Source organism: Schistocerca cancellata, chromosome 4, assembly GCF_023864275.1.
Source record: "Schistocerca cancellata isolate TAMUIC-IGC-003103 chromosome 4, iqSchCanc2.1, whole genome shotgun sequence".
NCBI classification, from domain to species: domain Eukaryota; kingdom Metazoa; phylum Arthropoda; class Insecta; order Orthoptera; family Acrididae; genus Schistocerca; species Schistocerca cancellata.
This window is the reverse complement of record NC_064629.1, coordinates 775,351,121-775,376,178: the sequence shown is the minus strand read 5'-3', so window position 1 is coordinate 775,376,178 and position 25,058 is coordinate 775,351,121. Positions and strand designations below refer to the sequence as shown.

Here is a 25,058-nt window from a genome sequence, read left to right as displayed (position 1 = left end):
GTAAGGGTGGCGAAGTTTCCTGGTCACTACTGTAATAATAATCATGATCTGACGATAGTGACTCCAGTAGTAACCTTCCTACTGCCCAGTGTGTTGTATTACAACAGCTTGAATTTAATTTCAAAGTCATTTATAGAAATAAACACCACTTTTTCAAGACGGCCATCTCTATAATGGGCTTTCATGAATCATTGTTAATTCTGTGTGAAATTTGCTACTCCATACCAGGTGTGCAGTCGTAGGTTGGTACAATCTGATGTCAGAGATGAACATTCCGCCTCAGCTGTAAATTTCATGCCTATTGTTCTCTGCTAACGAAAATTGCCAACTTTAGTGTTTAAATCAATTTTGCATTGCAAGTTTTATTTACCATGATTTTATAATAATTATCAATAATATGTCTCATATTAGAACATGAATATTGTTTTAACATGGTTTCATGAAATAGAAAAGCCAATTGCTGTTAGAAAGACATAAAAACAATAAATTATTTCAGATCTCTTTATACAGGCAAAATTTAAATGGTTTTTATTTCATATTTTGAGCACTATAAAGATAATGACAGTTGTTGTTGTTGTTGTTGTTGTTATGGTCTTCAGTCCCGAGACTGGTTTGATGCAGCTCTCCATGCTACTCTATCCTGTGCAAGCCTCTTCATCTTCCAGTACCTGCTGCAGCCTACATCCTTTTCTGAATCTGCTTAGTGTATTCATCTCTTGGTCTCCCTCTATGATTTTTACCCTCCACGCTGCCCTCCAGTACTAAATTGGTGATCCCTTGATGCCTCAGAACATGTTCTAGTCAAGTTGTGCCACAAACTCCTCTTCTCCCCAATTCTTGTTAGTTATGTGATCCTCCCATCTAATCTTCAGCATTCTTCTGTAGCACCACATTTCGAAAGCTTCTATTCTCTTCTTGTCTAAATTATTTATCGTCCATGTTTCACTTCCATACATGGCTACACTCCATACAAATACTTTCAGAAATGACTTCCTGACACTTAAACCAATACTCAATGTTAACAAATTTCTCTTCTTCAGAAATGCTTTCCTTACGTAATGACAGTAAGAGTAACTTATTCATTATTGCTTGTTGAGTTTCCTATGCTTTCTTGTAGTGTATGCCTCCCTGCATTAAGTCCACTGAAAAATGTAAAAAGGGGATTTTACAGTAATTACATTTGTACTGAACCCACAGTGCATAAAAATATTTCAGCAAAACTTGAATTCCATGAGGTATGTGAACAGTAATTCTCATCTGAACATCAACAAAAGCAAAACAAGGGCAATGGAATGCAGTCAAATTAAATCAGGTGATGATGAGGGAATTAGATCAGGGAATTAGGCACTAAAAGTAGTGCATGAGTTTCGCTATTTGGGTAGTAAAGTAACTGGTGATGGCCTAAGTAGAGAGGATATAAAATGTAGAATGGAAGAGAACTTTGTTGACATATAATTCAGATTTAAGTGTTAGGAAGCCTTTTCTGAAGGTATTTGTCTGTGAAGTGTAGCCATGTATGCAAGTTAAACATCGACAATAAACAGTTTAGACAAAAAGAGAATAAAGGCTTTGAAATGTGGTGCTATAAATAAATACTGATGATTAGATGGGTAGATCACATAACTAATGAGGAGAAAAGAAATCTGTAGCACAACTTGACTAATAGAAGGGATCAACTGATAAGAAATTATTTCAAAAAGCAAATGCGAGTAGGACTCACATTTTGAGGGTTCTGTAGAAACTTAATTATGTATACAGAATGTTCACCCATCTTGGGACTCGAGAATCTCTACAATTCTTGTCTTGTTGTTAATGTCAATACTGGCACGATATCGGTATTGGGAATTTGAAGATTTTCAAGAATGTTTTAATTTTAAGTTTAAATTTTTGTGTAATTTCACATTTGTTATTGTAATTTTTCATTTATTTTATTAATTCAGAACTTATAGTAACACACTATGCTTATTAGCAACACCAATTATTTAAACTTTTTAAGAGTCATTATTTAATAATGTTTGAGTTAACTGAATAAAACTTTAAAGATAAGTGAGCTGAATTTTTTGTGATCTTATGCCCTCAGGTATTATTTAAGTTTTTAAATTATAATAATTAAACTTATGTATTTACGATAGAATTTGACTAACAGATACTGAAGTATGATACTTCACTTCAAAACCACAGGGAATTTCAAAATTTAGTCCTGATACTTAAATTCCCATTGAAATTAGAAGTAGATATCCTGCTGAAAATTATCTGTAATAATAATAAAAAATAAATAAATAAATAAATAAGTAAATAAAAAGGTGCCCAAAACCCGTAAGTACAACAATGGTATCTTTACAGTGAGAGTGAATAGGTATTTATAAGAGCAGGAAGTTTTTAATATTATCTTCACTCATAATCAGGTGGTATTCCAGTCAAATGCAGGTTTAGTAGTTCTTACGAAAATCAAAAGTTCTACTTAAGTATTAAATTTGAACTAAATTTGTATTAGCTTTTGTAGTGCCTTGGTTTACTAATGATAACATTCACTTGGTGGAGAAACACCATAACACCGCATTTTGGTGTTTGGTTTAAAATCCATGTTGAAATCTCCTACAGCAATCAGAAGAGAAATGTAATCCTTGCCATTATTATTGTATACCATGGTGTCCATGCATTCTATAACAACACTGGTTAGACATTGTGGTGACCTCTAAACAGCAATCAACTGGACCTCGTACATTTCAAAATGAACACATACACACAGAGTCCATATAGAGCACCTGGGTTATTTAAGAAACAGCTGTTACATGATCCTTCTGTCACAGCACCTCTTTGGTTTTGAAGTTCATACACAATAGATCATCAACCTATATAACTATGACTGGTCCATTTACTCTGCACACCTCATAAAACCATAAGTTTAAAATTGGCACTGTGGCATACCCAGGTTTCAAGAAACAGTGCAACATAGGAAGAAAGAATGATAGGGTCTGTGAGTGTCTCTGGCAAAGGAACTGTAGACCTGACTATGTGACATAAATTTCAGCTTGATATATCTACCTGCCTCTGAGAAAAAGGGGTCTTAACATATGGAAAGACAGACAGACACAGACAGACAGCTGGGTAACAAGTGACAAAAAATATTTTTTGTGTGATACAATTACAAATTAAAAAAATTTTTCTTCATTTGTACTATGAAACCTCACTTCTAGCCATATTTCATGATTCTAGATTGATGAGAAGAACCCTACAGGTTTTGATGAGTGAGTTTGCAATCATAAAAATATGTGACATAAGTGGCTGTATATTCTAACTGCATTGACTTATATAAACAGCACCATGGCTTAGTAATGGATAATAGCCTAGCAGGGATGCTAGCAAACATTTTTATGTATGATTTTGAGAACAAATTTTTAACTAAACACAGGTGATGAGTCGTTAAATTATATGAAAGGTGTGTCTATGACATGCTTATAGTGTTCGAAGGAAACACAGCAGAAGTCAAAGTTTGCATAACAAATTTAATGAACTACACTCAAATATCAGTTTCACAACTGAAGTAGAAAAAAAACAGTTCTATTGATAGTCTTGATTTGAGGATATCCAGACTTAACAGGAAGCATATTCATATTCAGGAAAACCACTATCACAGATATGGTTATACATCAATCATCTTGTCATCCTATAAGAAATAAACATGCATTCTTCCATGGCACGCTTGACAGACTGATTAGGTTACCCTTGTCTACGGATGACATAGAGAACTCAACAGCTTACAGCATCTAGCTGTTAACAATGGATATGACTTTATGTTAGTAGATAATTTAAAAAGAAAAAGGTTAGACTAAAAGAAAAGATCAGGCAACGTGAAATCGCATTACAGAAAATTACAAATAAGGAAAACCCAAAGTTTATAATCTTGGCATTTGAGGAAAAATCTCTGATAAAACAGAGCAGATTTTCAGAAACTAGGCTGTGAAAGTTACTTTTCAAACAAAAAATAAAGTTAGGAAAATGATGAGGAGAAAGAATCTATAGCTGATCATTCGGGGGTATACAATGTCACTTGTGGCCAGTGTGACGATATATATACATAGCACAAACAAGAAAGAAATTTACAAGGAGATTCAGAGAACACTGAGCTGTTTTGAGCAACTATCATAAACCACAAGCACGTACAATAGGGGACAATGAAGAACACATGAAAGTACTACATATAGCAGAAAAAGGTATTCATCTGAATCTTCTTTAAGAAGTGGAGAATATACTAATCTGAAAGTTCACCCTGATAAAATACTTAATGAGCAAAAAGACTTTAAAAAAATATCAAATATTTTTATAATTTGTTTTAATCTTCTGCAACAATGGGGGATTAATTATATCCAATGATATATACATCTTCATACGTTATCACTAATAATTCTTGACTACATTTTATGCCCAGACTATGACATACATCATCTAAATTATTCTGTTGGTGCCCACATTAGAATTCCCATGAGGTAACAAAGTGGGGCAAGAAAAATTTTTGCTTCAACTTGCTTATATATATATTCATAGAAAGATGGGTCAGTTGTCCAATTAACATGCCTATTTGGGTAGTTATGATCAGACTTGGATAGATGTTAGGTGTTATTCCATTAAGGAACTGTTGTCAACTTATGTGATACCTTTGCACATTTTATTTATCAAATTAACTACTTTAATGAAGTAATACTGTTTCCACAGAGACATTGTAGGTTTGTGACTAAATACATAGTGTGTGTTCTTTTCTGTGATTATTCAGTAGCATGACACCAGAGCAAAAAGTGTCGAGTTAAACTGTTTTGTTAGAGATGCTAACCGAATATAATATACTATTATATTTGATAAATGCATATAACTACGACTGCATGTTTTTGAACAGGTATTTTCATGTAAATGTTATAATGTAAAAGTAAACTGATTAAAGAGGGCATAGTGTTAGAACTTCTATTGGTTACACAATGATGTAAAAATGGGATGCTTGTAAGAAAAGAAGCAGTCTGGGAAAGGACATGATAATACATCTGTATAATTTCAGTGAGCACACTTCAGTACGTAAGGTGATATGGCTCTTTCAGAAGTTTGTCTGTCCATATATTATGACAATAGGTCTCATTACTTGGTGCATGCCTTATTCTATTTTAACTTTTTATGCACAGAGTTATATAATGCACACCACCACCTTCAGAAGATGGTATCTGGTAATGATGGGGAGACCCATAATTATTTTAGGTCTATTTGTTAAGAAACTGAGTATTCATTTGTGGCTTAAGCTACAAAATGTAATGGTACTTTTGTTATTTTGCCACTAGGAAAAACTATACATTAATACATGGACAGTATCTTGATATGCTATGTGACTATGGATTATTATTAAATTAGACAGTCAAAGCTGATGAATTATGGACTTGATAGAGGTAACCAATAGTAATTCATTACCACAACTGTGAAAACTCAATGACACATGCCTTTGTATGTTCCATAACAATGTCTTTCTTTTTGTGCCACTGCACATAGTGTACATGTAGACTACATTTCTGTTACAATAAGCATGCATATGGTCACAAAACAATGTCAGATGCTATGAGGGTTCATAGACATTCCTGTTGTGTTTAACAGTATAACAAGGTGTAAACACACACACACACACACACACACACACACGCATTAGTAATAGATGTTGTTGTATAATATGATGATATTAGACAGTATGACTTGTACCTTTATTTTTTCATGGGTTTTATAACTTACTCTGATGAGCCAAAACATTATGGCTACCTACTTAATAGCTTGTTTGCCCATCTTTGGAATTAAATACATCACTGATTCTTGGTATCAAGGATCCGATAGTTTGTTGGTAGATTTGTGGAGGTATGAAATATTATGTCTACACATGAGTCAAGTAATTCACGTAAATAATTGGCCACTGATTCAAATAATTTGCCAGTGATTTACATATGCAGTGATGACACCAAATAAGAACCTACATGGGTCACTGGTGTTAGAGCTGCACCTTTTTTAGACTGAAGTCAGATGACAGGTATTCCTGCTTAAAGGAAGTCCCTCTAACTAAGGGCTCACCTTCAGAAGATGCCATGTTTCCAAGAAGAGAAGGAATTAGCAAGATTTCATCAAAATATAAGAGGTATTAAAGCTAGTGAACTGCTTACAGATATTGACTCTGAAATTAGTGGTATGTTGGAGCACCACTTAAATAATATGATAATCCAGGGGGTTTCTTTTCCAGGACATGGATTAGCTGGCTGTTTTTCAAGGAGTTCCTTGCGGGGTGGGGGAGTGGCTATGTATGTAAAAAACAGTATTCCATTTGAGTCCATAGACGTATCATGACACTGTACTGAATAGATATTTTAATGTTGTGCAGGGGCACTTGAATTTAGTGAAACTAAACATCTAATTGTTGTTGTTTATAGGTCCCCTACCTCTGACTTCAGAGCATTTGTGCTCAAACTAGAGAGGGTTCTTGATTTACTATATAGGAAGTACCAGAACTTAATTATATGTGGTGACTTCAAAATAAATTTTGTATATGATGGTGCAAGAAAAAGCATGTTGGTAGATCTCCTAAATTCATATGATCTGATGCAGACTGTTTTTTTCCAACTAGGGTGCAGGGGAACAGTGGCACAGCCATAGACAATATTTTTATTCATTCTTCATTACTAGATGGACATTCAGTTAGTAAAAAAGTGAATGGCCTTTCAGACCATGATGCACAAATTTTAACACAAAAAGGCTTTAGTACTCAAACAAATGTCACATATAATTACAAACTATGTAGGAAAGTTAATCCAACAGCAGTAGAGAGGTTTTTAAATCTTGTCAAGGAACAAGAATGGCAGCATGTTTATAGTGCCGATAACATAGATGATAAATATAATGTTTTCCTTAACATATTTGTCATGCTCTTTGAGAGTTGCTTTCCATTAGAACATTTTAAACGGGGAACTAGCAGCAATAGGCAGCCCAGGCAGCTGGCTAATGGGATAAGGATATCACATAGAACAAAGCGAGAATCATACCAAAATGTTAGAAGTAGTCACAATCAAGCTACAGTAGCCGATTACAAACATTATTGTAAGGCACTTAAAAAAGTTATTAGGACGGTGAAAACTATGTTGTATGCAAATAGAATAGCTAATTCACAGAATAAAATTAAAACTATATGGACAGTTGTGAAGTAAGTGTCTGGTCAACAGCACAAAGTCAACAATATAAAGTCAGTTAGCAGTAAAAATATTTCTGTTACTAATAAATCAGATATGTGTACAGTATTTAACAATCATTTTCTGAGCATTGCTGGTGAATTAAATAAAAATTTAGTTTCTACAGGGAATCATATGACTTTCTTAGCAAATGCCTTTCCGAGATTGATGTCTGAAATACTCCTCTGCGATACAGAGGAGGGGGAGATTGACTCATAATTAAATCACTGAAGACTAAGGACTCTCATGGATGTGATGGAGTTCCTAGCAGAATATTAAAGTACTGTGCTGCAAATGTTAGCCCTGTATTTAGCCATATTTGTAATTTTTCCTTTAGGAATGGTCAGTTTTCTGAATGATTAAAGGATAAAAAGGGAGAAAAGGATAATGTAGACAATTTTAGACCTATTTCTATGCCATCAGTGTTTGCTAGAGTTATTGAAAAGGCTGTGCATGTAAGGCTAATTGATCATTTTACGAGAGGCGTCTGAAAAGTCTGTGCAAAGTCCAAGAGGTCGCACCAACGGTGCATATCGAGGTCATGTTTGGTTAGTAGCATCTTTGGAAAGAATGGACACCACGTTTCAGCCATATTGGTCTATTTCTTTGTGTTTGGCATTCATGTGAATCAAGGAAGTTGAGTGATTGTCAAAAAATGGATGAAAAAGAATTTCTTGTGGTGATTAAACATTACTTTATGAAAGGCAAAACGCCTCAGGAGACTAAAGAGAAATTTGATAAACATTATGGTGACTCTGCATCTTCAATTAGAACAGTTTATATGTGGTTTCAAAATTTTGTGTGTGGCCATATGGGCACAAGTGATACTGAACATTCTGGATGCCCTGTGGAGTTACGACTCCAGAAATCATTGATAAAATCCATGATATGGTGATGGATGACAGAAGAGTTAAGGTGAGTGAGATTGCTAGTGCTGTGGGCATCTCAAATGAACGAGTACATAACATTCTGCATAAACATTTGAACATAAGAAAGCTGTCCGCAAGATGGGTTCCACAATTGCTCACGCTTGACGAAAAACAGAATCGTGTGAAGTGTTGCAAGTATTGTTTGCAGCTGTTCAGGAAGAATCCCCAGGACTTTAAGCATTGTTTCATCACTGTGTATGAAACATGGATACATTACTATATTCCTGAGACCAAACAACAATCTAAACAATAAGTTACCAAGAGAGAATCTGCATCAAAGAAGGCAAAGACCGTTCCTTCGGCCGGAAAGGTTGTGGCGACTGTCTTTTGGATTTTGCAACGGATAATCCTCATCGACTATCTGGAAAAGGGTAAAACTAATATTACAGGTGCATATTATTCATCATTATTGGACCATTTGAAAACCGAGCTGCAAGAGAAACACCAGCGATTGGACTGCAAAAAAGTCCTTTTCCATCACGACAATGCAACAGCACGCACCTCAGCAGCTGTGGTCACAAAATTAGTGGAAATAGGATTCCAACTCGTTTCACATCCCCCCTATTCTCCAGACTTGGCTTCCTCGTACTACTATTTGTTCCCCAATTTGAAGAAATGGCTGGCGGGACAAAGATTTTATTCAAACGAGGAGGTGATTGCAGCAACTAATAACTATTTTGCAGACTTGGACAATTCCTATTATTCGAAAGGGAGCAACAAATTGGAACAGCATTAGATGAAGTTGTAAGTCTAAAACAAGACTATGTTGAAAAATAAAAAAGGTTTACCCCAAACACGTAAGTAGTTTTTATTTTTGCACGGACTTTTCAAATGCCCCTATTATATCACATGATTTGCTATCAAATGTACAATTCAGCTTTCGAAGTTGTTTAACAACTGAAAATGCTATATTCTCTTTTCTCTGTGAAGTACTGGACAGGTTAAACAAAATGTTTCGAACGCCAGGCACACTTTTTGATATAACTAAAGCATTTGATTGTGTTGATCACAAAATATTGCTCCAGAAGTTGGACTGTTATGGAATATGGGGAGCAGCTCACAAATATTTCACCTCTTACTTTAGCAACAGACAGCAAAAGGTCGTTATTCACAATGGAGAGAATGGCTGTGACATGGGGTCTGAGTGGGGTATGGTCAAGAGGGGGGTGCCCGAGGGATTAGTGTTGGGGTCACTCCTGTTCCTTATTTATATAAATAATGTGCCCTCTAGTATTACAGGTAACTCTAAAATATTTCTATTTGCTTGGTAGTAAAGGATGTTGTGTGCAACACTGGCCCAGTTTCAAATAGTGCAGTTCATGACACAAGTTCATGGCTTGTAGAAAATAAACTAATGCTAAATCACAGTAAGACTCAGTTTTTACAGTTCCTAACACGCAATTCAACAAAACCTGTTGTTTTAATTTCACAGAATGGACATATGATTAGTGAAACTGAGCAGTTCAAAATTCTAGGTGTTCAGATAGATAGCATACTGTCATGGAAAGCCCACATTCAGGATCTTGTTCAAAGACTTAATGCTGCCATTTTTGCTATTCAAACAGTATCTGAAGTGAGTGATCGTTCGACACGAAAATTAGTCTACTTTGCTTATTTTCACTTGCTTATGTCATACGGTATTATAGTCTGCGGTAACTCTTCCCATTCTAAAAGGATAATTTTGGCTCAGAAACGGGTGATTCAGACAATAAGTGGTCCAAGTTCACGAACGTCCAGCTGACCCCAGTTCATGACTCTGGATATTTTGACAATGGCCTCTCAATATATATATTCCTTACTGTCATTTGTTGTTAACAATATTAGCTTATTCCCAAGAATAAGCAGTTTTCACTCAGTTAATACTCGACAGAAATCTAACCGGCATTTGGATCAGACTTCCTTAACTCTTGTGCAGAAAGGTGTAAGTACACTGCTGCATTCATTTTCAATTAGCTACTGCTAGAATTCAAAAATCTTAGCAGTAATCCATGCGCTTTCAAATCAAAACTGAAGAGTTTTCTCATGGGTCACTCCTCCTATTCTGTAGAGGAGTTCCTTGAAAAATTAAGTTGATTCTTGTTGTCTTGTTGATTGCATTTACTTAAACTTACGATTCACTTTTTTGGGTTCATAAACATTTTATTTTTATCTGTTATTACTTTTACATTGTAGTTTCATGTACTGGCATATTTCATGACCTTGGAGATTTGCTCCTCAGTTTGGTCCTACGGAACTTGACGCATATATAAATAAAATAAAATAGGATTTGGTTATCGAGACACCAACGTGAGTTCGCTATAATGCTCCTTATGGTTCTGGCTCTGAGACATGGACAATTATACTGCTAAAAGATGTCATCGCAGTCAGGGAAGACAACAAGCATGAAGGGATGGAGCCGGTTTGCAGCTGTCGATTAAGACCACAAGCCCCATGCAAGTGCAGGACAATGTCTCCCATAGCATAATACTGCTACCACCAAATCTGAGTCTGTGGCATGCTGCACATTTTGAGCCACCATTTACCTTGAAGATGGCACTTGTGGAGACGACCATCGACCTACAATAGCAAGCATGTGATGCACCCAAAGAGCTGCACATTTCCACTGATCGGCGATCAAATCCCGATGGTCCCGTGCCCACTACAATCATAACGGACGATGTCGTTGGTTCAACATGTGAACACGTAGGGGTGGTCTGCGGCAGAGCTCCATGTTCAACAATGTACAATGAACAGTATGCACCAAAACATTTGTGTATGCATACTTGTTCACAGGCTCTGCATAATAATTATTTGCCTTTGTCAAAATTGTTTATCTCAATGGATTTCCCCAGTTACAGCCCACATCTTGACCAAAGTGATCCCCCCCATCCATGTCTGCTCTGCTTACATACTTTTGTTACCACATCAAGTGCCTGCAACGCAACCAGATGGCATCAAATGTCACAGTGGGCAGTGGTCATAATGTTGTGGCTTAACAGTGTATATCCCACAATGTTTTATCAATATTATACAGTGACCACTGAGTAGAATCAGTCTATTATTGTAATAATAATGTTGTAAAGCCTGGTGTAGGCATTCAGTAGTTAAATTAGGTGCAGTGTTGGTATCTGCGATATGCTGGCACTTGTTTCAATCAGCAGTCATTAGTTTCATGCACCCTGGGTCATTTTGTACAAAAAACTGCAATGATGTGGATTGAGTCATTTTACATTCACATTGGAAATTCATTTGTAAATATGGCTACAGGCTGAATATAATTTGGAAGTTTTTTTTTTCCCCAGTGCCTTAATGTCTCCATTGAATATCATAGACCTACTGAGTTCTGTACATTATAACAACCACACACCAATGTCTCTGAGTTTGACAAAACACATAAAATTATGTGATGCAAATACAGCTAATTTTTGTAATGGAACAGTCTGTTGCAACTTCTATTTTTCAATAGTGTACATACACATCTGAAATGTTTTGGAAGTACTTTCTTATATTAATATGTGATGTGACACACGTAGTGTCTGCTCATGTAATAATTATGTACTAAAATGGAACACACTTCATATGTGCGCATTTTTTTCTTTGGTGCAATGGGCCCAATGATGGTCTGATCCTCGTCCAAAATCGAACAGCCGTAATAAAAAATACTGCTACATTTGTGCAATAAAAAAATTACAGCTGTATATCTCATTATCCAATTTTTAACCTTTATTAAAGATGTACAATACCACCTCCATGAAACATTCTTAATTATTTACACCAAAGCTGCTATTTAATATTTACATTGCTGAGAGGGTATTTGGTGATTCTATCTGCTCCTGATCTAAAGTATGCCTCTTTATGGCTTCATGGGTAACAAGCAGTATTACAAATGGTGATGTCTGTAGTTGGGGGTATGCAGAAGATATTGAAAGCATTGAGTGTTCCTGACGGTTTAATCAAGGAAGTTAAAGCCATTATTCAGTTCATTTTTTTTATTTTCAAGGTGATCTTTTTGTGCATAATGTTAAATTGTGGATGGCGGCTGCAATTTCCTTTGCTGATCCAATAAATAGAACAATGGTGTCATCTATGTACCTGAGATAGTATATTACTTTTCTTTTCCAGTGACCTGTTCTTCAAAGAATTTATTTTTAGATGGCCTAATGTGCCATCACAAGATCTTCTTTCTGTGGGAATATTTGGTCTCGGAAGCTTAAACAACTGTGGGATAACATTATGGTTAGTATACACAATAATCTGTAAACTTCTGCTTGAGATATTTTTCTGTATTTCTATAAGTGGGGCGCTGATGACCTCGATGTTGAGCGCCCATAAACCCCAACACACACACACACACACACACACACACACACACACACACACACACACACACACACACACACCTCTATAAGTGATGTTGATGGTCTTATCAATGGGTGGGTACATTGGTTTATAGATTTTTACAGCTAAGGAAAGGATCTATACTATATAGCCATGAACCTACAATGCCCCAAGCTAAGAGCCCAACCAAAAGTACATAGATCGAATGTCCCAATTAAACCCACAACAAATTATGTAACAGTATCACATACTTCATTGAGAAAAAGCTAAACAAACAGTATGCGACAATTACACATACAATTGACAATATACTGTCAAAAACTTGATTGTAAATAATAAAAGACATAAAAATCTTGGACAACAGTAGGTTCTTTTAGATTAGATTAGATTTACTTTCATTCCAATTGATCCATCCTGAGGAGGTCCTCCAGGATGAATAACATGTCAGAAAAACAATAATACATGACAAATATTTACAACTGACACAAACAAGCTACTGTACCTTCCACAGGTGCCAAGTGGAATGATAGGCATTTTTTTTTTAATGAAAGCTATATGAAAGAATCATTTTACAAACACACATTTACTATTACCACATTAATGCACTGAATTTAAAACTAAAAAATGTTTTTTTTTAATTTATAAGGTAATAAACATATAATAGAAGTACTATAATACTTAATTACAAAAAAAAAAAAAAAAACACTGTTGGGTCTACTGAGAAGTTTATCAACGGAGTAGGAGGAGTTGGCCACCAATAAATCCTTTAGGCTTCTCTTAAACTGAATTTCATTGGTTGTTAAGCTTTTTATTGGTGCTGGCAAGTTATTGAAAATGTGTGTCCCTGAATAATGCACACATTTTTGTACATATTAAGTGACTTTGAATCCTTGTGAAGATTATTCTTATTTCTAGTACTGATTACATGAACTGAGCTGTTGGTTTGAAAATGTGATAAATTTTTAATGACAAATTTCATTAAGGAATTAATATATTGGGAAGCCATAGTTAGTATCCCTAGTCCCCTAAATAGGCTTCTGCAGGATGTTCTTGGGTTTACACCACATATAACTCTTAATGCACATTTTTGTGCCTGGAGAACTTTAGCTTGGCTTGATGAATTGCCCCAAAAAATAATCCCATATGACATTATGGAATGAAAATAAGCATAGTATGCCAGCTTTTTCATTTTTATATCCCCTATGCCTGACACAATTCGCATTGCAAATAGAGATTTGTTAAGACGCTTTAGTAGTTATGTGGTGTGCTGCTCCCAGTTGAATTTATTATCAAGCTTTAATCCCAAGAATTTAACACTGTCCACTTCTTCTATCTGCTTGTCATCTTATATTAGGCATACACTCTTGGGACACCCCTTACAAGTTCTGAACTGCATGGAGTGGGTTTTCTCAAAGTTTATTGACAAAGAATTGACTAGGAACCAGTGATTAATGTCCACAAATATTTTATTAGCCGATCTTTCTAAGATTAGACTTGATTTGCTATTTATTGCAATGTTTGCATCATTGGCAAACAAAACAAACTTGGCATCTGGTAACGTTACTGATGAAAGGTCATTTATAGACACAAGAAAAGGTAAGGACCCTAAGATGGAACCTTGTGGGATGCTACATGTAATTAGTTCCCAGTTGGATGATGCCTGATAGCTTAATACATGTCTCTTTCCTAAGATGTAGCTAATTACATACACCTATGTACCAACGATGAGAACCTTGACATACAAAAAGAAAATCTCTTAAAATAGAGACATATATCAAGCAGAAGTTTATAAATTTGTAGAGCTACAAACCATAATATTATCCCAAATATTTTAGCTTCAATGATCAAATATTCTCAGAAAAAGATGGCCTTGCAGTAGATAGTCACATGTCTGGAACACTAGCAAACATGTTTCTAGACCACCTAAAGATAAATTCTTTGAAGAACAAGATCACTGGTAAAGAAAAGTAATATACTATCTAAGATATGTAGATGACACCATTATTCTATTTAATGGATCAGCAAAGGAATTTAGTGATCTCCATTCACAGTTTAACAATATGCACAAAAAAATCACATCAAAAATAAAAAAAATGAGCTGAGTAATTGAATTAACTTCCTCAATTTAACTTTCATAAACATTCAATACTTTCAATATCTTCCGCAAACCCCCAACTACAGACATCACCATTCATAATACCTCTGTCACCTATGGAGCCATAAAGAGGCATACTTTACATCAGGGGTAAATCGAATCACCAAATACCTTCCCAGCAACACAAATATGAAATCAAAACTAAACAGTGGCTTTGGCATAAATAATTAAAAATGTCTTTTCTTCAAAACATTTTGAGCTTAATTAAAGCTGTCATGTCATTTCTGAGGCTAACAGCTGCCTTAAAGTTGGTAAAGCAATATCCATTATCTTTCTAACTTTAAAGCCTAAATTCTTACTAATGATAGAGTACACAATGAGTATTTCAATACCTTTCTCAATTAAACTATTGCAAAACCTTACAGATTGCAGTAAAATTCTTGCCTGATCGCATTCTACTGCCTTTTTTATTTAAACATAAGAGCTTTTAACAAAGCTGATATGCATACTGTGAGACATTTATGCTCATCACATCTGCCAAAATGACAGCACAGGTTGCACATCAATGGTGATGTGTGATGAACATATTTAATGGGATTTTTTTATGCTGATGTGTCAAGTTATAAAATAAAACCAGTAGAGTAAATCTTCAGCCGTTGCCCTATAATAATCAGCAAACTTAATTGTTCCTTTGGTTCATGCTACAATGTCCACACTTGCCCAATGTAGGACACTTGAAAATGTGCACATTACATGAACAGAGTGAGTCAAGTGATATAGCACAATTTTATTATGGTGTACTATTTAATTCATAAATTCCACCTCTGAGCAATTGGGGTGATTCTTAATGAACAAAAAACTGATTAGTTGAGTGACAAAATGCACACCAGAAAAAAATTAGAGGCATCTTGTTAAAACCATGTATCACCACCTGTAACTTGATAATGGTCTCAATGCAGCAAGGATGTGATGACATTTCTCTCCATGAATGCTATATCCAATTCAAGCAACTTATTGATGATTACATTCCATAGATCCACCAAATTGCAGAAATGTTAATTGCTACATTTCACCTGCTATTCAAAATACTCCCAGACATTTTCTACAGGATGGTGAGAGGATGATCTATTAGGGCACCTGAAGTGCAATAGGTTTCATGAGTATTTGTCAAACCAGAAATGTGTGTTGCAGCAGTGTAAACACAGCTGTCATCATTACTGCAGACAGGAATGTACATAGCATACTCATCACAAAGATTTAGATGAAAGGACAAGAAGATATGGTCCATTTTAATTAACCAAATTGACATCTTTTCATAATAAGCATACTACAGCAGAGCAGTCTACATTTTGCACACTTCTTCATTTAAATTCAATAAAAAAAGTAAGGCCCTCTGTTAATAAAATTTTCATTTTATCATATAATTTTCAACAAATAACACATACTTTTTCAATAGCTCACCTAAGCATTTTATTAAATAACGTTGAATTGTTCTATTACTACGTATTATTATGACAAGCCAATGGCTTCATTCTTAAGACTCAGGCACCCTACCTTTTGTCAATACATGAAGTGACTGTAAACAAAGCAGACACATTCGGCAAGTTTCGTTTGGTTGGGTTCACAGTCAGTCAGTTGATTCTAACAAATGAAAGGTCAGAATCTAAGAATAAAGTATGAAGTTATGAATGTGATAAAAAAATATTTAACAAGCAATTTGAAACAAAGTTTATGATTATTGCCACAATACTGCTTACATTATGTGGCACGTCACACTATTCCTTTAAATAATTTGTGCAGATTATTTCTAAACATGAAGCACACACCTGCGATAGATTTGCTATTCAGTAGTACTCAGCAACTTTAATCAATATAATTATCAAAAAACAAGCATCAAATTAACTTGCCAATATAAGCTTTGGTTGAAATAGATTAATACATTTGGAAACAAGCACAAACATTTTAACTAGATACTTAAAAAAACTCTGATAATTTCAATAAGTTAGGTAACTGACCTTCAAATATGCTTTAATCAAATTAGAACATGAATAAAAGTTTTAAGAAAATTTGCAATGCTGACAAAAAGCCTGAGCCAGCCTGATAATCATATTTTTTATTTAGTATACTGTAAGCTGAACACTACAACTGTTGCAATATTTACAATATACTTGCACAAAAATACATCCCAACCTTTGAATGCTGCTTTCAGAGCTGTTTCAAGTCCTCCATCTGCCATCAGGCTTGATACTAGAAGATCTGTCATGAAGCGATGACCTGGGCTTGTATCAGAAGGATCAGTTACTAGAAAAATAAATAAATACATAAATAAATAAACACTTACACCAGAAGGCTAAAAATAACTTATTATTTTATGAAGAAATGACACAAAGAAACAACTGATTGAAACAATCAAGGTTACAGAGATTATATGGAAAGTAATCTACAATATTCCTTTTAAAAATATCAAAAAGCTCCAGATCTTTTGGGATACAGCATGTTATATCAGGCTAGGAATGGGTTGTCCTACTGTTAAATGGTTGACAGCAGTACACACAGGGTCCTTCAGCTACCCCTAACGATGATGTTTTATGCAACCCGTAATGTCTTATCTGGTCTTCAAAAACCACATGAGAGATTTTCATGTCCTCTCACTTGCTATGCACAAACTGTTAGTGCTACAGAAAAAATGAACAGGACCTTCTTGTAGGAAATTTAATGTAGTTCAATTTTGTACTGGGCTACATTTTCACTGGAAGCTATGGTTTTTGAATTATTAAAGAAAAACATACAGAAGTGACCTTCAAATGTACCTCCACCTTCCACACTCATCTGTCACCAGTCAGGATTTCTGGTATGTTATTTGCGGCACTCCCTCCTACCACTGTACAAAAATTTTAGGCTACATGAACTACTTCCAATACTTTTTTTTGTATCTATGGACTGGGCTATTACACCATCAGCAGAGTCAGCTATGTTGTTAACATTATCTATTTAAACACACCCGTGGAGGTAGCAAAAGAAAAATGACTATTGTAAACATTACACTACAACTAATTACACTGACAATTCAATCCAAATTTAACCCTTATAAGCACAGTAACTTCGTAGTCCGAAGGCCTGGCAAATACAACAACATCTGTTAAAATTAACATAATTGTTAGGTAAAATTTACACAAATGTCAATTTTACAACTTGTAGGGGCTCGACTGAGCTGGTGACATAATAAGGCCAGTCAATGAAGACCAAAAAAAGGTCAAATGTGGGAAATAATTCACACAGTCGCTTATTTTTGTATAATAGTACGAATGATTGCCGTGAACAATATATCAGAAATCCTGACCAGTGGGGCCTGAGTGTGGGATCGTTTGAAAGTTACTTTAGTATGTGTCTCTTGAATAACTAAAAAACAATGGCCTCTAGCAGAAACATACTCCAGTATAAAATTTAACTGAACCAAGTTTCCTACAAAAAGGTCCTGTTAATTTTTTCTGTAGACCTAAAGGTTTGTGTATAGTGAGAGAATATGAAAATCTTGCAAGTGATTGTTGAAGGCCTGATGTAATATTGCAAGGTGCATAAAACAACACTGGTAGGGACAGCTGAACCTTCTGCACTCATGCGCACACACCGACGCATGCATGTGTGCTTGAGAGATGCGACTTATTGTTTGCAGTATAGCAGATATCATTGCTGCTGATCTGTATTTGAGCCTGGGTGGATTGGCAACATTTAGGTTGGAGTCGGGCAGTACAGTGAGCAGTGCAGTAAGATTTTCAGCAGGTGTTTACATTCAATGTGTAATGTGTACTTCCTAGTCTGACAGAGTCAAAACTGTGTCATTCGGACAAATAAACTGAATGACTGACCATGGGAAGATCAGTGATAATGTTATGAGATAACCTCTTGAGGACAGCCATGGTCCTTAAATCTGTATACACCGTATTCAACCAAGAACTGTTACTGTACAAAATACAATTCAATGCTTTGTACAGTTCTGATATGAATTTGTAATAATTAATCTTTTATTGTGTACAAACAAAACAACCATCATTATATGTGCTACTGATGAAATCAAGTCATTCTATAGGTACGTTTAGGTCTACAGCCTCACTCTGCAAACCACAGTACAGTGCATGAAAGAGGGTACTTCCTATTGTACTAATCATTAGGATTTCAACCCATTCCATTCGCAAATGGAGACCAACAGCATTTTCCTAGTATACTGCCAATGAACAATAAAATGAAGTCTGTCACCTGCTTTACCTACAATTAAGCCTATCTAATCATTGCATTTCATACTCCGGTATATTGTTTAACTCAGATATTTGTATGTATTGGTGGATTCCAGTCATAACTCATTGATACTTTAGTTATGTGGTACTACTACTCTCCATTTTGTGAAGTGCACAATTTTTACATTTCTGAACATGTTAGTCAGGTGCATGTTTACAAGATTTAGAAATCTTATTAAGGAGTGACTGATTATTTGTACAACTTTATTCAGACAGTACTTCATTGTAGATAATTACATCACCCACAAAAAATCTAAGTTTAATATTAATATCACCTTGCTAGTCATTAACATTGTCAGGTCATCACCAGAATCAATTCCAAATTTGAAAACAGGGTTATCAGTTAAGTACAAAACTAAGCACTGAAAGTACATTTATTACGGACACCAACGTACGACCTACATATGACTGAACTCCTGGAGGAGAGTGCAGCTATTTATACAAACATTGAATATCCCAGACATTACAAACATAAGAAATTTTGAGAATCTTCAAGAACTGGTAAATGGTAAATGACAAATAACTGGGTTTGAACTGGCAACCTGCAGCACACTAGCCAGTAACACTAACTGCCATACCACAATACATGCAGCACAGCTTGTGACAATATATAATTAATTGCAAAGGTCCCCCCAACACTCTTCCTTCGGACACAACTGAAGTTACTTCCATATCTGTTAATGACTCTTCATACAAGATGACACGTTGTGTCCTCCCTACCGAGAATTCCTTAATCCAGACCCAAATTTTGTTTGATACCCCATAATATTTAATTAATAATCACTAGTGTGCTATTGAGTAAAATGCTTCTAGGAAGTATTAGAAATACTGCTTTTACACAATTTTCTTGATCCACAGCTTTCAGGATGTCATGTGAGAAAAGTGCACAATGAGTTTTGCATTGTTTAGTGTTTTTGGAATCCATGTTTATTGGGACCGAGGAGATTCTGTTGGAGATACCTCATTACACTTGAGCTCAGAATATGTTCTAAGTTTCTATGACAAATGGATGTCAAAGAGGCTGGATGGTAGTTTTGTGGATCACTTCTGTTCCTAGACTGATGTGAACTGTACTTTCTTCCAACCACTGAGCAGAATTTTTTTTCTGATGGATTTATGATATATTTTGATTAAGACAGATGTCTAACTAAACTGGAATCTGTGTATACAATCTGACAGGGATTCCATCAGACCCTGGGACCTCGTTCAACTTCAGCAATTTCATCTGTTTGTCAATGTCACTGGCATTAATAAAGTACCTACATCACTCATCTTTGCAGTGGTGCTATAATTAAAAAGGAACAGTAACCTTGGAATTTCCTTTGTACAGAAACATTTTAAAATGAGTTCAACATTTCTGCTTTTACTTTGTTACCCTTGGTTTCAGTACTTGTGTCTTCCCTGAGACTCTGGATACTAACTTGGGTGCCAATGGCAGTCTTTACATATGACCACAATTCGTATAACTGTAAACTACATATCTGTTATCTGTTGTCTAGTGGATTGTGTGGATGCGGCATGTGCGCTCTCACTTGTGTGGTATTTTGTTCTACTTTGATGGCAGGCGGCAGACTTCTTGGTTCAATTAGTAATTTCACTGTACATTGTTATTCTATGAAAATCTGTAATATAGTATTTTATCCACCCTCAGCAACTGTAGTTGTATATAACGACCTAATAAGCAATAAGCTGCATAAAAGAAATTTAATTTCTTTACTAGTTTATGACTCTTAGTGCCCTCCTTCAGAAGGTTAAACTATTTTTGTACAGACACTAAGAACACCATGACCATGGAATTTTTCTGTACGCATCTTACTGTTGACACTCGCAAATAATTTTTCATAGATAGAGCCTTCTGAAGAAGGGCACTAAGTGTCTGAAACTGGTAAAGAGATTAAATTTCTTTTATGCTAGTAGTTGTTTGTTATTTCGTTATATTTGTAATACAGATATTGTTTTTAATAAAGCTGACCTTCGTCTAATATTTTATCATACACGATGTAAGCACAATGGACTGCACACCTATTTTTATTTGTCTTAGCTCCAGGTACAAAAGTTTAGGTACCTTCTTTTTATATGACAAAAAGAGTAGATTAATTAAAGTGAACTTTACTGCAGCAGCAATATTTACTGTAGCAGAATGCAGACATGTCAGTCATCACAGCACGGCAGTCTAAACTGTTTATGAAAACTGTCAGCACATATGTGACGCTGATGGTACTCAGATTTTACAACTTTGTGATGAAGCTTGTTTCGCTAATGATTGTGACTGTACCACTTATTTATTTATATGTGTCCAGAACATAGCATACAATACATATATTGTTGAATATATTACAAGGATTACAAATCATATACACATGATGATATTCCACGTGCTGCCCAGAATTCTGCTGTACGAACTGCCTTATCATTCACAACAACCAGATATCCAACGAGATAGGTTCTGCCAGTTCTCTGCAGTTGATTACTGTAATTATATGTAGAATTATGTGATATGATCGATGGTATCTAATTGGGTGTGATAATGTTCAAATTTTTCTTAAAATGATTTTAGCTCATTATTGACTGAAATTAATAAACTGTTTTATAAACATTTTTCTTTTGTTAGGGCATATGCATTGCAGTGTATGAGCCACTCCTAAAACTGTAACACCACACTTTGTTTTCAGGTCATTCACCTGCGTGAACTCCAAAACAGTTGTACACTCAAATTTGAGAACACTGATGCCACATGCCTTGATATATTTCTCAGGAAGGAACAAGCTTGTACCCCGAGTTCTCCCTGGTTCATGTTTCCCCTATACAGGGGCCTAGAGCAACAACATTCTTGCTCCTCACAGTCAAATAAATGAGTACTATTAAGTCCTGTATTTCCTGGAGAGACAATCCATGGGGGAGGATAGTAATTGAAGTACTTTTGGTATCACTACTATGTGATTCTCAGTAGTTCACCCAAAACATCCATTCACAGCAGCTTTCTGTCACTTGATAAATGTCAGGATGTTTTCTCCAGCTAAATCTATATCTACACGACTACTTCATAGTTCACAGTTAAGTGTTTGGCAGAGGGTACACACAACCACTTTCAAACTATTTCTCTACTATTCCACTCTCGAATAGCATGTGGGAGAAACAAAAACCTAAATCTTTCTATGTGAGCCCTGATTTCTCTCATTTTATTACAATCATCATTTCTCGCCAATGTAGGTGGAAGCCAAAAAAATATTTTTGCATTCAGAACAGAAAGCTGGTGATTGAAATTTTGTGAAAAGATATTACTGCAATGAAAAATGCCTTCATTTTAAATTCCCACCCCAATTCACTTATCATACCTGGTGATACTCTTTCCACTACATATACATCTACATCTACATGGTTACTCTGAAATTCACACTTAAGTGCCTGGCAGAGGGTTCATCAAACCATTTTCATACTGCTTCTCTAACATTCCATTCTCGAATGGCGCGTGGGAAAAAGTAACACCTAAATCTTTCCATTCGAGCTCTGATTTCTCTTATTTTATGATGATGATCATTTCTCCCTACGTAGGTGGGTGTTAACAAAATACTTACGCATTCAGATGAGAAAGTTGGTGATTGAAATTTTGTAAATAGATCTCACTGCAAAGAAAACCGCCTTTGTTTCAGTGACTGCCACCCCACCTCGCGTATCATATCAGTAACACTCTCACCCCTACTGTGTGATAACACGAAACGAGCTGCCCTTCTTTGCACTTTTTTTATGTCCTCCATCAGTCCTACCTGGTAAGGTTCCCATACACTATTATGTGATAAGACAAAATGAGCTGCTCTCTTCTGAACTTTTTCAATATTCAACATCAATCCTATCTGGTGAGAATTCCACACTGCATAGCATTGCATCTCAGTGATATTCGAAATTTTCATCAGATGTGAGTGGCCGATCAGTGCTCTTCCCTTTGCATACACAATCAACTTCCAAGAATTTTTCATGCCACTCATAAATCTGCTAGTGCAGTGTTTTTGATTCAAATTCTGGACTATTTACCACATCTTCTTTGGTGATAGAATTTTGGACAATCACGTTCAGTAATCACACTTTAACGGCATTACAGTCAGCAAAACTACCACTGCCATCGTGCAGTGAAGGTATTGACTGTGTCTTGACACTGATATATTTTATATATGATCTGAAACTCTCTGGATTTTCTGCCAGGTTTTGAGGCAGAGCTTCATTGTGGAAGCTGTTAAAGGTATCTCGGACTGAAGTTCACACTAAGTTTCGAGAATCTGCACTCTATAGCTGCCCAATGAGGCACCCCCTGCTGCCATGGTGCCTGTGATATGTTCTCCTGCCATCCTTCATAACTGAATTTCTGTTCTGACAATTTATAATATTACATCAAATTTCAGAGCAAAACTGTTTTTTGAACACTCAAAGCTGTATCATTATTTCCCTACACAAATGTTAGACCTCAAGTGTTGGGAATTGAAGACAGAGTCACTTTAATCCCTAAAAAGCTTTGCCACAAACAATAAGTCTGCTCTTTTTAAACACTGTTGTTTGTACCAACAGCTTCTTCCTGTGCAATGTTTTTGGCACTACTCAGTATAACTTGAGTGTCTGTGAGTGTAAGTTCAGTTACGCATTTTATGTGTGATCAATTATTCTTAACACAATATGGCTAAAAGACAGAGGACTTACAGCTTTAACAGTGATTGGAAAGAGAAGTAGCGTCTTGTCAAATTCAGAGGAAAACCTGTGCGCTTATTGCGTAACAGTAGTGTGTCTGTTCCCAAGATACTACAGTCCCCTGCATATCACTCACATAGGGATACGTGAATGGAACAGGAAGAAACCTTAATAGCCGGTACAATGGCACATACCCTCTGTCATAAACCTCACGGTGGATTGCAGAGTACAGATGTAGATGTAGATGTAGATGTAGATGTAGAAGAAAAGTAATACTGAAAGTCATTTTTCGACAATTCATACAAACTCAACTACTGACTTCCCTGTTAATTCTGAATTACAAGAACAGATAGGTGGAGACTTAAAATCTACATTAATATTAAAGCAAAGTGCATTTACAAAGGCAACTCGGCAAAATAGTATCATGAAAATGGTCTCTTAGAAAGTCTGTTATGTTTTAACAAAAAGGGAAAAATCTTTCAGTGACACACAAGCATTTAAAAAGCAATGATTAGTGCCCTGGAATCTCTGTTCAATGGCCACAAAGATAAATCTGCACTTACATCTTCTATAAAAGGACTTCAGCTGTTTCACCAAACAGTTGCCAGACATGTTGAACACATTTCTAAAAATTTAGAATCTCAATTATATCAAGCCTGCAAACATGTGAATATTTTCTGCTTCAGCCTGATGAAAGCACTGATGTTTCCAATATTGGAGAGTTTTATTTATTTATTAGAATGGTCTTAAATGATTTTACAGTTAAGGAGGCATTTGCAGAAGTGCTGCTACAACAAGAACATAGCAGGGGAGAAGACATATTTAATACATTCATGAAATTTGCAAAAGATATCAACTTTCTACTCTCTAAACTTGTTGCTATAACAACAATCAACACCTTTCACTGACTGGAAAAAATATTGGATTTCTTGGTCTTTGTATGATTCATTTCCAGAATTTCTTCCTTATCACTGTATTATCTACCAGGAAGCTTGAGGTGCTAAGATTTTGAAGTTTGACTATGTCATGAAGCTTGAATGTAACTCATATAGTAAATTACATTTGACCATCTTCCACATATCACTGACTGTTCAGAAATCTTCTGATTATCACACATTCTATGTATGGTGATATAATTCTTCAGACAGATATAAGGAGGCTTAGTAGGGGGAAAACTCTGAAAGAGTTCTGCAGTCTTCTGGACTCTGGTGGAAAGGAACACACATCCCATGATCATTTGTGGTGCTTTGTAAACCTATTATTGTTTTTTTGCTAAAGACACCTCTGTGAGCTCATATTTTTATCTATGAGTATCATCTGGGACCTTAAAATGTAGCACCTATTTTTTGCAAAATTCACGTTGGCTTTTGTCCAAAATCTGCATCTATTATTTTGTTTGTAAATGATTAGATTAACAAATTTAAAAGGTTGTCACACTACATGAGAGAAGACAAAGTGTTAGATCTATGCTTTTTCATAAACTTCGACACTATTTTCTTCCAAAATGGCCTTTGAA

At 35.5% G+C, this 25,058-nt stretch overlaps 1 protein-coding gene across 1 annotated transcript in view; it reads right to left on the bottom strand.

The window, feature by feature from the left end:
• The window catches only part of LOC126184598 (E3 ubiquitin-protein ligase HERC2), an 812,863-nt gene that overhangs the window by 584,412 nt on the left and 203,393 nt on the right, over window positions 1-25,058 (bottom strand). Inside the window, exon 19 of the mRNA XM_049927039.1 lies at window positions 16,767-16,877. Within this exon, the coding sequence (XP_049782996.1) occupies window positions 16,767-16,877 (111 nt within the window). The remainder of the gene's footprint in view (window positions 1-16,766; window positions 16,878-25,058) is intronic.